The sequence below is a fragment of the Lissotriton vulgaris genome, chromosome 11 (assembly GCF_964263255.1).
Source record: "Lissotriton vulgaris chromosome 11, aLisVul1.2, whole genome shotgun sequence".
In the NCBI taxonomy this organism is placed as follows: Eukaryota; Metazoa; Chordata; class Amphibia; order Caudata; family Salamandridae; genus Lissotriton; species Lissotriton vulgaris.
The window spans coordinates 1,010,403,592-1,010,418,409 of record NC_141699.1 but is presented as its reverse complement, the minus strand read 5'-3'; the positions used below and the strand labels follow the sequence as shown (position 1 = coordinate 1,010,418,409).

The 14,818-nt window shown below is 42.4% G+C and overlaps 1 protein-coding gene across 2 annotated transcripts in view; it reads right to left on the bottom strand.

Annotated features, from left to right (window-relative positions):
- Positions 1–14,818, bottom strand: part of WDR49 (WD repeat domain 49) — a 339,477-nt gene that overhangs the window by 291,056 nt on the left and 33,603 nt on the right. For both annotated transcript variants that reach the window (XM_086944927.1, XM_086944926.1), the window contains 2 exons: positions 10,777–10,959; positions 2,930–3,104 (listed from right to left, as the gene is read on the bottom strand). In XM_086944927.1, the coding sequence (XP_086801053.1) occupies positions 2,930–3,104; positions 10,777–10,959 (358 nt within the window). The remainder of the gene's footprint in view (positions 1–2,929; positions 3,105–10,776; positions 10,960–14,818) is intronic.

Sequence of the window (14,818 nt, the reverse complement as noted above, 5' to 3'; positions counted from 1 at the left end):
TATGCAGCCACACGTGTGCAGTGAAAGCCTCATGTCAAGAAGGGCAGTCGACTTCCAGCAGACTCAGAGCATAGAAGCAAGAAGCAACAACATGTTTTTGTGATATAAAATACAGCTCCTTATCCGAGAGTAGATGGTGCAGAAGCCCAAACTCCATGGGCCATATGGAGTTCGCCTAATGATGTTTCTGAAATCCGACTAACAGCTCTTCCTACTACCTTTGAGTATACCTAAGGTGGTACTCATCCACCACTGACTACTCAGGGTACAGTTGCTCAAGTTGGATGCTGAGCTCTGGGCATGGTGATCTAAGTGCACAATGAGCTGGGTGTCATTGGTATATACCATACCCTGGCACCCAAGTTACATGGTAAGTTGTACCAGAGGTCTTACATTTATGTTGAGGAACATATGGGAAAGAGTGCAGCCCTAAACTATTGTTGCCTACATTTTTCATCTGACAAACATATTGTGCCCTAGACATTGTTTACAAAAATATAACCCCACTGGAGTCGTAATAGGAAATCTACGCCTAATGGGGCAATATATCTGTATTTAGATCTAAATAATTATGTCAGGCAAAATGTAGGCAACAATATTCTGACATCTAACATGGTAAATGGATTACCCTTGCCGAACCTCAGACTTTAGGCTAAACTTGATGGAACAATAGGGAAGCAGCCTGAGCAATTGTGAATGTTTTGTCAGGACGAGGAGAATGCTCTTCACATTATTTTACTTAGTGCCGAAAGCAGTGTGATGGGGCAGTAATTGTCCACAATGGTCCAGACCAAACTGTCCTCTTTAAGGGTGAGGGGTTATCATTTCCCCTAACATCATGTGCTATCCGAGGATTAGGACAAATTAATGTTTGCGTGCTTCTAGGAGAAGGATGGGTCAAAGGATAGGACAACTGACGTAGGGTAGAGGCCAACCAGTGAGCCTGGTTTGAGACGTCCAATTGGAAATCATCTACCGGTTTATCTTCTCATGCCTGGTGGAAGTGCGTTAGTTTTCTAAGAGGAAGGGTCTCTATTACAATGGGGGCCATTTATAGTTTTGGGGAAATCTGTATCTGCCATAATAATTAATGTGCATAATTCTGCCAAACTCACAGCTCCCCCTCTCCCCCACGATTAGAGGTAGGGGAACTGTGAAGGTTTCGAAAGCTGATTCTCTGTCAGCTCGACCGAAGGACACCCTTGACCTGGTGGTCCATTCACCAGAGGATCATCTCCATGGAAGGATCCCTTGACCTGGTGGTCCATCCACCAGAGGATCATCTCCATGGAAGGAAACCCTTGACCTGATGGTCCATCCACCAGAGGAGCAACTCCACGGAAGGAAACCCATGACCTGATGGTCCATCCACCAGAGGATCAGCTCCACGGAAGGAAACCCTTGACCTGGAGGTCCATCCACCAGAGGATCAGCTCCATGGAAGGATCCCTTGACCTGGTGGTCCATCCACCAGAGGATCATCTCCATGGAAGGAAACCCTTGACCTGATGGTCCATCCACCAGAGGATCAACTCCACAGAAGGAAACCCGTGACCTGATGGTCCATCCACCAGAGGATCAGCTCCACGGAAGGAAACCCTTGACCTGGAGGTCCATCCACCAGAGGATCAACTCCACGGAAGGAAACCCTTGACCTGATGGTCCAGCCACCAGAGGATCAGCTCCACGGAACGAAACCCTTGACCTGCTGTTCCATCCACCAGAGGATCAGCTCCATGGAAGGATCCCTTGACCTGGTGGTCCATCCACCAGAGGATCATCTCCATGGAAGGAAACCCTTGACCTGGTGGTCCATCCACCAGAGGATCAACTCCACAGAAGGAAACCCGTGACCTGATGGTCCATCCACCAGAGGATCAGCTCCACGGAAGGAAACCCTTGACCTGGAGGTCCATCCACCAGAGGATCAACTCCACGGAAGGAAACCCTTGACCTGATGGTCCAGCCACCAGAGGATCAGCTCCACGGAACGAAACCCTTGACCTGCTGTTCCATCCACCAGAGGATCAGCTCCACGGAAGGAAACCCTTGACCTGGTGGTCCATCCACCAGAGGATCAGCTCCACGGAAGGAAAACCTTGACCTGGTGGTCCATCCACCAGAGGATCAGCTCCACGGAATGAAACCCTTGACCTGATGGTCCAGCCACCAGAGGATCAGCTCCACGGAAGGAAACCCGTGACCTGATGGTCCATCCACCAGAGGACTACTGGGTCATAGTGGTGGTCGCCTCGCTCTATTTATGCCAGACATGGTGGTCCTAGGTAGGAAAATGCCTCAATAACCCTCATAAACTCCCTACACATTGGTACTATTCATATTTTGTTCTGCAAGAATAAGCTCCCACTTTTGGAATTTGTTGTTCAAAAGGAAATTAATTTTTCCAGAGGCTACATCACACATGCCACTTCCTCGACAACCAAGCAGCATAACGCCTGGATCTCTAAATCAGGAGGGCGGTCCTCTGACAGGAGAGCAGAGGCCCCATCGTGCATGAGGACCACCTGCCGCACCTTAAATGTGTCCCTTTGTCTTCTATGTTATATATAGTGGTTTCCTATTGACTCTTATCTTAGTTCATTGTGATCATTTCTGTTATTGTACATGGATCCTTTTTTTCCATTTTACCGTAATTCATATATTGTAAATTCCAATCCTATGCCTAATACCTAAGGCTATATTTCTATATTTTGGCAGCCATCTCGTTAGTCCTCTTGTCTCATTTTAAAATGTAATCACATATTTCCAACAAAAAACATAATTTTCGATGTGTATATGACCACCCTTTCTTTCTTTCCATCTCCAATTTTCTGCTGAGGTACTTCCTATCACTAAAACCCATGATAGGGTAATGTTGACATTTCGCGGGCTTTGGTATAATTGTACTAGTAACTTAAATACTTGATACCTTGCCGAACCCAGCTGTTCTCATGAAGCTTGTGTTTTAAAACGTAGCAGCACTTGTGATGTCCAGCAACCAGTTCATGCCATTTAATGGTGACTGTAGTTTCTTGCTCTGTCGTTGAACTGGCCGGTCTTTCAAAGAGAGAGATCAGAGCCGTGGTGAAAACAAGAGCTTGGACCTGTGATGGAAACGCATTGATAAAGAATTAAAAATCAGATCTACCCCTCAGATAGTAAAAACAGATCTTAGAGGTGTTGGCTTCTGCTGTGTTGTCCAGGGCCATCCATCCTATTTAAGCCATGGGTGATATTTATGTTTACTCTGAACATTTCATTATTTAAAATACATTGCTAATGCTACAACACTGACAGGTTAGTAAGAGTTGAAGAAAAGACATAGGGGCATATTATCAAGGGGGTTTATCTCTGCTTTTTTGGCTTTAAAAGCCAAGAAAGCGGAGGTAAAATTATCTCCCTATTACCTAGCTGTCGCTAACACCAGTTAGCGACAGCTTGTAGGAGATAGCGACCATCTTGGGCCCCACTTTGAATGTCAGTGATATTTATCACTAATGACATGCAAAGTAGGCGTGCCAAGATGTTAGCGACTGAAAACAGTCGCTAACATCGCTATCTCCTATTACCAACTTTTGGAGATATTCGCGCTAAGCGCGAATATCTCCAAAAGCTAACACCAGCCCCCGAGCAGTTCTTAGCCATGTTATCCAATGGGAGGTGGATAACATGGCTAAGAGCATTAGCTCGCTAATGCATGAATATCGCTGACTTTTCAGAGATATTCATTCATTTGCGGCGATTTTTATCGCATTTGTGATAAACCTTGGTAATACCAAGGTTTATTTGCGGTAAAAATCGCCGCAGCTCAGCGGTAAATTTTTGTCTCTAACCAAGCAATAGCAATAATTATCGCTATTGCTTGGTAATATGCCCCATAATTTCCAAGAAAATGAGCACAACACACAGGACCTTAAGATTCTCTTTTCCAGAGACTTCCTTATTATTATAAAGAAGTAGAACTCTTATTATTACAGTTAATAGTCTTAATAATATTAATACTATTAGTTATGCTTTTAATTATTATTATTATGAAATGCAAGTAGATGTTTCTGAAATGGTGTTTTATAAATTTTAATTTCATGAAAATGAAGGTAAATTTCACTTTTTGCAAGAATTTTGCATAACATTTTTCACACAAGGGCGTACCTCATGTAAAAACAATTCACACAAGATGCAGACAGAACACTTTTTTATCATAACATTTCACTTGGTGTCACATATTCTGCCTGAATCAGTCTTCCATGAAAGAAAATTAAATTAAATTGTGTTACATTACATTTTGATCAATTTTGTGTTTTTATGTAATGTTTTGCTAATTTCCACCATTATAATGTAACTGCCATCCAGGCAGGCTTCTGAGCTCTACACCGGGAAGAGCTGTATACTGGAAATGTCGTTGTACAAGGTTAGTTTGAGAGACCATCAACTCTATCTCCCTGCTTACACATGGGTGTATCATCTTCATGTAATGCTGTACCATGAAACCATGCAGTGGAGCATGATGCAAAAACAAGAAGGCCTGAAGACAGCCGCATTCAAGAAAGAGGAAAAGAGGGAGGTTAAGAGTGCAGAAAGGCTGGGGCAGATTCGTAGTAGAAGAGGATGTAGCCTGGAAATGCAAAAAAAAGGAGAGAATTTCGGTTGCAGATGTTTGCAGAGTGGGTTGGATTGTAGTAAACCATATTGTATTCTTTGTCGGTGGAGTTGTGATTTTTGGTGCCTTAGGGCTTCTGTGACCTAGGATTTGGGTTTTTCAGGTCTAGGTGCCCCAAGAGTATGATAGAATAGGTTGTTGTATGGATCCCACCCGGAGGGGAAGAGATGGGCATGTTTCATGCTGGAGTGCCCACACCGCCAGTGTCACAGTGAAGCTTTCTCACTTTAAAATGCCTGAGGATATTTGGTTATATATTTTGATGATGGCAGATTTTTTTTTAATCATTGTGCTTTTTCTGGCAAAGGAGACGTGAAGAAGAATAGATGAAGACCTTGTACAGAAAAGACAAGGGGTGACTGCATAGAGAGGACGTATTAATTAGGGCGGCGATGTAGGCTGTCTTATATCTATGAGATTACCTCAAAGATCCCTACAGCAGGCAACAAAAACGTGTGTGTTTGTAGGTTCCAGGATGTGATTGGTGTAAGCAAGGGTTTTCAGAAACCACAACACCACTAGGGTACCTAGTTGGTATGATCCTATTAAGCCAACACCAGACAAACGGAGTAGAAAATTAGGTAGCACCAATATAGTACGGGGCAACCTAGAGTGCCCTATCTATAAGGGGACACTGGTCGGCACAGCCGGACAAGGTTTGTTAACAAAGGGAGGAGTGTACCGCTCTCTCTTAGGTCCTGTCCAACAAGGGTGATATAGATTGGAACACGGAGTGGTTCTGGGATGGTGTATCCAGGCACCAGGCCTTCCTGGGAGGTTACTTGGTCTTTTATGGGTTGGAAGGCAAACAGGCCAGTAGGTTTGCACAAGATCACCAACGGATTACAAAAGACTCCGTATTGGTTGCACCTCTTCTAAGCGAGACAAGGAAGGTATTAGTGAAGTAAAATTATTAGGTTGGCAGGAAATAGTACGATGAAGACGTGAGTGGAACTGAGGAGTGGAAGCCTTAGGTTCTATAAGGCTATTAACCACAGGGGAGTCGCAACTGCATAGTGGGAGCAAACTATTTAGAGACGATGGTGGATGGAGGGAATAGGGTGATAAGGAATCTTTTAACAGTAGAACTGTATGAATAGATGGAGAAAGGATGGGAGAACAGAAGCAGTGGATGGGACATCAGCTGTGTAAACATAAAACAGAGCAAAAGAGGACAGCTTATAAGGGCTGGCGGGGTACCAGTTAGCCAGTATGAATTCCTATAGTATAGACATCTCTGGGAGAAAGAGTAAGCAGCATAAAAAGATGGAAAAGCAGTATGCGATGGAATTATGTTGGTTGTGGAATTTTAAGACAGCATGGACAAGATGATTACAGTAACAATAAGAGACAGCATGGAAGTTACATGTCACACCCATTCTAGTTCATGTTGCACAGGATCAACAGCAGTTGATACTAATTTTACCCACACTCTTAGAGCCTTGCTGTCAAGCCAAGATTGCCAGGGAGTACTGGATGTGATACTCCAAATGTCATCTCTGTCGAGGAACAGCTGTGTAATGAAGGCAAAGTCCAATGCAAATATCGACAGTATCACAGTTCCTTTCCAACCTGAATTGGTCCACCTATCTTAATAAGCGGAAAAAGAAACCCAACTATGTTATGTGTAGATGAAGTCTGAGCAGGGGATTTGCAAAGACCTGGTTTAATGGTGGATTCATTGGTATATCTCAGCATCATGGTGAGTGTCCAAACCCAGGCCTTGAAGTTGAACTGCAAAAATGTGTTTATGTTTTATCTCTACATTCTAATATACTAATGCTAATGACATTTAAACCTTACATTGCTGCTACTCCCCATTTATCAAGCCTTTTATGCGCTCTTGTAAATTCTCATGCAGTATTACGTCTCTGGCAGATCACTGCACTTGAAATGTTTTGAATTCTCAATTGAGGTACTTGAAAAGTTGACTCTTTGTGTCGCTTCGTCCTAAGATATGATCTCAACCACATGCCCTTATACGCTAAGCGTGTTCTTTAGTTTCAGTTTAAAGTTGCTCCTTTATCGGCTGCAGGACAATGTGAAAGTGCTGCTAAGCCGTCGCTACACATTACATCGGTAATCAATGATAGGAAAAACTCAGCACAAGCCAGGAACCTGTAAGCATGACCGCCACCAAAGATTTGCATTTGTAGCTGGGTGATCTGATTAGCTTGTTTAAGACCAGCACATACACATTAAAAATCAGAGTCAACAACCATGATCTCATGGAGGCCCCACAGGTCACTGAAGCCCAGTCAGATGAAAAGCAATCATGGCTCACACAAATTAAGCAACCAGTTAAGAAAGATGCAAACCAACCGGGTGTTCAACATCCTCACCATAGTGCGGAGATGGTCCACCACCAGTCTACAGTGAAGGTTGTTGAACATGAAATGGAGCAAAATTAGCATCACTGGCCCCACCCTCCAATACTCTCCACATGCTGCTTTGAGCATCTATCAAGACCGTCTTATTTCCTCTCTGAAATTGAAAACCTGACCCATGATCACCAATGATTAATTTAGATTCCAGCTCTGACTGATGGTAGCTAAGCTCTATAAGAGCTTCACCTAAATGGGAAGTTTGCTATTTCATAACTAAAGATCCATGAGCGGCTTCTTTGATGATGGTGTAATCGAAGCTTGGTTTATCATCTCAGAACACGGACTAAACTAAATGGATTATAGATTAAGTGTCCTCTTGGCCTTGAATCTAAGATACATTTAGTAGACTTCTTAACAATTAAGCACTTTTCACACTCAACGAATTCTTGCGGGGAAAGAAGCAAGAATATCCCTTTGGTCACAGTGAAAATAAAGACTGCTTTCCAGTTGTAGCGTTTACACCCAGACAACTATGGGTCTCATTTATGAAAACTGTTGAATCGCTGTGGCAAAACAGAGTAGTAACGGTTTTCACTGCACCCTCCTTGCGACATGACGGAAGCCCCGTATTTATTCTACGGCGCACCATGTCGTAAGGAAAGATAGATACGCCAGGAATCATGACGAATCTGTCGGTGCAAAAGTCATGTATTGCTGGAGTTGTGCCGCGAGCATGACGCAACTCCAGCAATGTGTTAGGGAGGCCTATCTTCAATGCACTGTGACACCCTTACACCTACCATTAGGCAGCGGTAAGGTTTTTGCGCAGTGGCATCCTAGAAGTGGCGCACGGAAATCTTATCGCTTTCAATGCGCCACTTTTACAAGGCTTTGATGCGGGGGAACGCCCACACTGAATACATTATATCTGACACAAGTATAATGTGGCGTAAGGCTTTACAAAGTGACCAATCTGCCTAGAAGCGTCACCTTGTAAATATGGCGCAACGAAGCACATTGGTTATGCTGCCACTGTGTCACAAAAAATTACGCACCTGTGCAGTAAAAGTGTTGCAGGCATTCGTAAATAAGGCCCTATAGCAGCCGCTTTGGGTTTAAGGGCGAGGGCCTCTCCTTTTATAGGAGGTGTTTGCCTAGGGGTGTGCTGGTTCATGTTGGGGTTCAAGCAGTTTTTCCCCTTTCTTGATTGTTTCTGTTGGAAAGAAAGAGGCTAAAGGCAAGGTGGATGATTGTGGATCTAGAGAAAAGACGGGTCTGAGCGCAGCAATGTCTCTACAATAATTTCAGAAAGTGCTCCAAGAATTAATAAATGCATTTGATGCCGGAAAACAGTGAATTAGGAGCTTGGCAGTAAAACTCACAACCCCGCAGTATCCCCAGGTAAACATAGGCAGGTCAAACCTGTTGAAAATTACAGGGTACAAAGGCCGGGCTTGTAGATTTTTGTGTAGTAAGGAACAAAAGCCACATGATATGCCCTGTAAATTGGAGTAATATGTTGCATCTTATTTTTTTTTCATTTTACAGTTTTATATAAAGCAAACTTGGCCCGAAGGTATCTGGTATCAGAGCGCTTTACATAGCACCAGTTGCATTACATGAGGAAACATTCATTTTCTTTGGCAGGCACAGGGAGATTAAGTGATTTGCCCAGAATCACAGGATGTTCAGCGCCGTTGCCGAGACTCGAACCCAGGGGCATATTATCAACAAATAGTGTTGTAGGGTTAGCGGCAATTTTTTTATCGCCGCGCATCACGGGATTTAATTAGCAACGTTTATCTCGAAAGCGATAAAATTCCCGGCCATAGCGGCAAAATCCGTGAATATCGCTGAGAATACAGCGATATTCACGCATTATCCCTAACAGTGTCTTAGCCATTATATCCACCTCCCATTGGATATAATGGCTAAGAACTGGTCTGAGTAGGTGTTAGTTTTTGAAGATATTCGCGCTTAGCGTAAATATTTCCATCGCTACGCCTGTGTTGCTAATAGGCGATAGCGATATTAGCAACTGCTTTCAGTCACTAACAGGTTGGGTACGCCCACTTTGCATGTCATTAGCGATAAATATCGCTGACATGCAAAGCGGGCCTCAAACCGCTCGCTATCGCCTACAAGCTGTCGCTAACTGCTGTTAGCGACAGCTTGCTAATAGGGCGATAGTATTATCGCCACTTAGCGGCCAAAAACGGCAGCTAAAGCGGCAAAAATTGCCTATCGCCCCCCTTGATAATATGCCCCCCAGTTCCCCAGATGCTAGGTCGACCGCCCTAGCCGTTAGGCCAACTCCTCTCCAGTATATTTTCAGGGAGGTGTTATTTATCGGTGTGATGAGTGACAATCCATTACCTGTGAGTTCATAACCAGGTCCTTAGACTATTTATGGGAGGAGTAAAAAATGTTTGGTTGTGGCCAGTTTGGAGCATTTCATGGCTTCATTATACATGGGTACAGTCAGCATGTGACAAGGTTGTAGGAGCTTGTGTTGCTAGACCGTCGGCATGGCAGGGAGAAGAGCAGTGGCCCCACAAGTTTGTCCAGTCTCAGCACAATCAAAAGTGTCACATTAAACGTAGCTTTGTGAGCTACAGACACAAGTATCGCAAAAAGTATAACAAACACAGACGCAATTTGCCCATTTCAAGTCTGATTGTTAATATGATGTAGGGGACCCCCTTTACAATGTAGGAGGCAAGAGGAAGACACATAACATGAACGTTAAGATGATGAAAGATGTGGGAAACGCTAATCCACTATACTGTGCAACTGAAATACAAATAGAATTGTCATAAAAATCCAAAGGGACCGTGGTGGTTTTCATCCTGTAATACACCTGCCCCCCACAACACACACATACATACACACACAAACACACACACCTCCCATATTCAAGTCGAAACAAAAGATGTCATTGACCAGATTTTCACTAGCAAAATGAAATATTTTTGCTCCAGGGATTCAAAGCTAAATATAAAAATAATTGGATGATCTATAAGCAGTAAAAGTTTTTACATTACTGTGCTGTTAATTAAAAATACATTTAGCCTTCTTAAGAGAATTTTAATTGCAAACATTGTGGGCAGAACACAGACTGGCCCTGTTCATACATAAATTGCAGTCTGTAGAATTCATTGGGCCCGATTCACAGAACTAACTTAAGACAAAATCCTAAACGTACTACTTTTGGTATTCACAGAAGGAATTTAGTAGTAGTAAAGTTAGGATTTTGTCTTAAGTTTGACTTAAAACAGACTTAAGACAAACTTAATACAGACTTAAGACAAACTTAAGTTAGGATTTTGTCTTAAGTCTGTCCTAAGTCTGTCTTAAATTTGTCTTAAGTTTGTCTTATGTCAAACTTAAGACAAAATCCTAACTTTACTACTACTAAATGCCTTCTGTGAATACCAAAAGTAGTAAGTTTAGGATTTTGTCTTAAGTTAGTTCTGTGAATCGGCCCCATAATACCGTGGTAATTAAAGCCAGGCCTGCAATTTTTCAAAGATAAATTTTGGCAGGTCAAACTCGGTGAAATGTACATACCCGGTAAACAACGAAACATGTTGGATTCTGTAGGAAACGCACCAAATTATGCGTGTTATGACCGATTTTCCAAGTGAAAACTTTGAACAGGAGTCATTAAACGTACCCAGTAAATACCTCACTCCATTGAGCGTGTATTTACTGTACTCGTAATTGAGTTGAAAGCATAATAAAGGGATAAGGAACAAAAAACACAAACATTGACTATTTTCTGATATGTACCTGTCCTAAGACATCCCCGAACGTAAGCACAGCTTCATTGCCATCCTCAGGATTGTTCCAATAGTCCAGGCAGACAGGGGTTCCGTCTAAATCCTGCACTTTTTGCACACAGACACAGCCAAACTCTTGCTTGGAATTCAAATCATAGAAACAAATCTCTTTACTTGTAAACGCAACTGCAATCTGCAAAAGAAGAACGAATTTCAGAATTCCACAAAGTCATAATGTTCTATGTACACTTTAATTAGGATTCATTGACAATTTTAGACAAATCTCTTTTTTAGATTTGACATTACCCAAAAGCTTTTGGATTTGACTAAAATGATATGTATAATGTACCCATATGGTCTTTCAGTCAGCCCTTTTCATACATTGGTCTGAATACCAAAACAAGTCAAATTTCCTTTTTTTTTTTTTATTTATTTTTAAATATTTTTATTGTAACATTTTAAAAAAAATTTCCCCCCCCCGTATTACAGACATCAAATTTACAACACAAAATGCATATATTATATAACCTATATAATATAGAGTAAATTAAATACAGGGCAAATACATTCTTGCAGCAGTACTCCCCAAAATTTGTACTTAACAAAAAGAGAAAAAAAAAGAAAAGGATAGGCCATTCCAGCATACAGCTATTTAGCCAACCCCTACCCTATTTTGCTTATGCTTCCACCTCGTAATGGGTTGCCATATCTCCTCTCCCAATTTTTTTGCTCTTTTCCCCTTTCTCTCATATATAGCCTTCTCTAGGTTATATGACGCTAGTAATCTAGCTATCCAAATTTGAAATGTAGGAGGTGTCTTATCAAGCCAAGCCTGTGCAATACAAATTCTATATACAGCTGCCACCATAAACAAAAACTTTGTAGAATCATTTTCTTCTTCCTCGGTCTTCACCCCCAACAATAATATTTCGTTGCTTAATTTTATCTTAATATCGAGAGTGTTCCCCAGGAATTCTTCTATGGCCGTTTTCAGGGTGTACAACTGTGGGCATTGGGCGAACATATGTACTATATCAGCTTCCGTAGAATTACATCTAGAGCATGTAGTACCTTCTGTCCCACCCCACTGCGCTATTTTTGCCGGCGTATAATAAAGACAATATAATGTTTTGTAGTGCTGTGACTGCAGCGTGGCCGAGCATAAAACCGTTCTTCCTAAATCTAAAGACTTCTGAAGTCCTTCCGGGGAGGTCCCAACTTTTTCTGTCCATTTTTTTGAGAATTTCTCTCTGTCATCTACTTTGTATGCATACAATTCTGCATGTATCTGCCGTATCTTACAATGTTTACTTTGTTCTATACTATCCAATAGCCTACAATGTTTAAAACCTATCCGTCCACCCTTTTTATCCCTCAAGTAGCTCCTCACCTGTAAATACTTAAAGAAAGTGTTAGTGGGTATTTCAAATCTGCTTTGTAATTCTACAAATTCTACTATTCCTCCTTCTATATCCAGGAGATCTCCTATTTTCCTAATGCCCCTCTCGTTCCATATCTTCATCGTTCCATCCCTGAAGATGTCCCCCGGAAGGGTTTCATTATCTATTAACCTGGTATATCTGCTAAATCTGCCTATACCCACTTTTTTCCCCACAACTTTCCAGATCATGTATACAGATTTTAGTGTTTTAAACCTGGTGTTCTTAAAGAGTCTATAATCAATTGTATTCAGAAGACCATCGACCGCGGCCTCCCCCATTATGGTTCTATACACATTTGTGTATTCCCGTCTCCCTCCGATTAGTCCTTGGAAGTATTGCAGAGCTGCGGCCCAATAGTACAGTTTGAAATCCGGTGCTCCCCATCCCCCTTTCTCCCGTGTAAGTGTCATATGTCTGTAGGCCCTTCTAGTTTTCCCTTGTGCCCATACTAGTCTATTGAGTATTTTTTCCAGCTTAGTAAATCAGAATTGTTCAAAAAATAGAGGTATAGCCCTAAACAGATAAAGAAATTTCGGTAACGTGACCATTTTGATTACATTTATGCGTCCCAATAGTGTCAAGTGCAGGTTGTGAATTCTTTCTGTGTTGCTTTTTACCTTAGTTAATAACGGTTCCATATTTATTTTAACTAACTCCGCCAAGTCTGCTGACACTCTTACTCCTAAGTATACTGCCTCCTTTACCACTCTGGGATCCGCAAAGGGTGTATGTTCATTCCAAATGATCTGGGTTTTCCCTTTATTAATTGAGTATCCTGATAAGCCCCCAAAAACTGCTGCTTCCTGCTCTATTTCCCTCAGGGCCCTTCCTGGTTCCGGAGTTATCAGTGCCACATCGTCTGCGTATGCGAACACTTTGTACTCTGCCTCCTGTATCACTATTGGCGAGATGTTAATGTTACCTATTAGTCTCCTGAGAAACGGGTCTAGATATAAGGCAAAAAGTAGGGGTGATGCCGGGCAGCCCTGTCTAGTTCCACGTGTGATCTTTACCGTTTTAGTATATGTCTTGTTTATTTTCACCCTCACCTTTGGCTGCAAATACAGCACCTGTATAGCGCTAATAAACCCTATGCCTATGTCAAACCAGTCCATTACATTCCACAAAAATTTCCAGGAGACCCTGTCAAATGCTTTTTCAGCATCAAGGAATATGGCTGCGACAGGGTCTCCTGCTACCTCAGCTGCATCTAGTATAGTAATTAACTGTCTGGTATGCTGAGTAGTCCCTTTCCCGGGAATAAAACCATGTTGTGTCTTGCTTACTAGTTTCTCGATAACTTGACTCATTCTTTGTGCTAAGGCTTTGGCATATAATTTTGCATCCGCATTCAGGAGAGTAATAGGTCTATATGACCCTGGGTCTAGTGGGGGTTTGTCCTTTTTCAGTATCACAATGATATTTGCATCATCCCAGGACTGTGGTGCTAATTTTTGCATCTGTGCCTGTCTAAAAGTCTCCAGCATATTTTCCCCAATCCTTTCCCAGAATGTTTTATAAAATTCAGCTGGTATTTGATCTGGCCCTGGTAGAGAGTGGAACTGGTAGAGGAAAGGACGGGAAGATTGGAGGACGAGGCAACTGATTGGCACAAATTTAAGAGGGATCAGACAAAAATAATGGAAGACCTGCAATGGAAAGTAGAGGACTTTGAAAATCGTCAGAGACGGAACAATGTAAGACTTTTGGGCCTGGAGGAAGGAGTGGAAGGGCAAGATGCAAGGGGATACGTGATCAGGCTTCTAAAAGGAGCCTTCCCTGAGGCTAGGTGGAGATGGGAAGACGAGGTACAAAGAGCCCACAGATTTCCACTGTCAATTAAAAAAAGGCAAGGAGAGTCCCAAGAAAATATGCCTAGAGCAATGCTGGTATTTTTTGGCAACTTTCTGGCAAGGCAGGAGGTGATGGAAAAAGCTAGACCAGACTCTAAAAGATCCGCTGAAGGGGTTACATTCTTTGCGAGGCCTGACTTTTGCCATGTCACTGTCGAGAGGCGATGGCGTTTAAGACAGTTAATAACCCCTTTTCAACAACAAGGAGCTGAAGCATATCTGATGTTTCCGGCGAAACTCAAGGTTATCAGTGGTGGACGCACAAGGTGGTTTTTTTCTGAGATAAAAGCAGGGGAGCACCTCGAAGAGCTAAAGGAGCAACGCAAGGGGAAATAAGAAAGAGCAATAAGGAATAAGACTATGGAATATTTACCAAGGTCTATGGACTGCATATTCGGGATAGCTAGGAGGGAGAGGGAGGGCGACGCTACAATGCAAGCAGCCAACACATAGGTCAGGATTGACCTATTTGCCTGTAGAAGGGGGGGTGGGGCTGCTGCGGGAGGGAAGGGATGGGGGGGTGCGGGGTGGGAAAGGACCAGGTAAAGTCGGTGAAACAACACAAAAGAATAGGCTGGAATGAGATAAAATTTGTAACAAAACAGAACAAGTGGGTAAAATCTTTAGGAAAAATTTATAAGGTAAAATGGCGTTAAGGATTGCAACAGTGAATATATGTGGATTAAATGATGGAGGGAAAAGACAAAAGACGGCGTCACTGCTCAGACTGCTAAAACTGGATGTGATTTGTTTACAG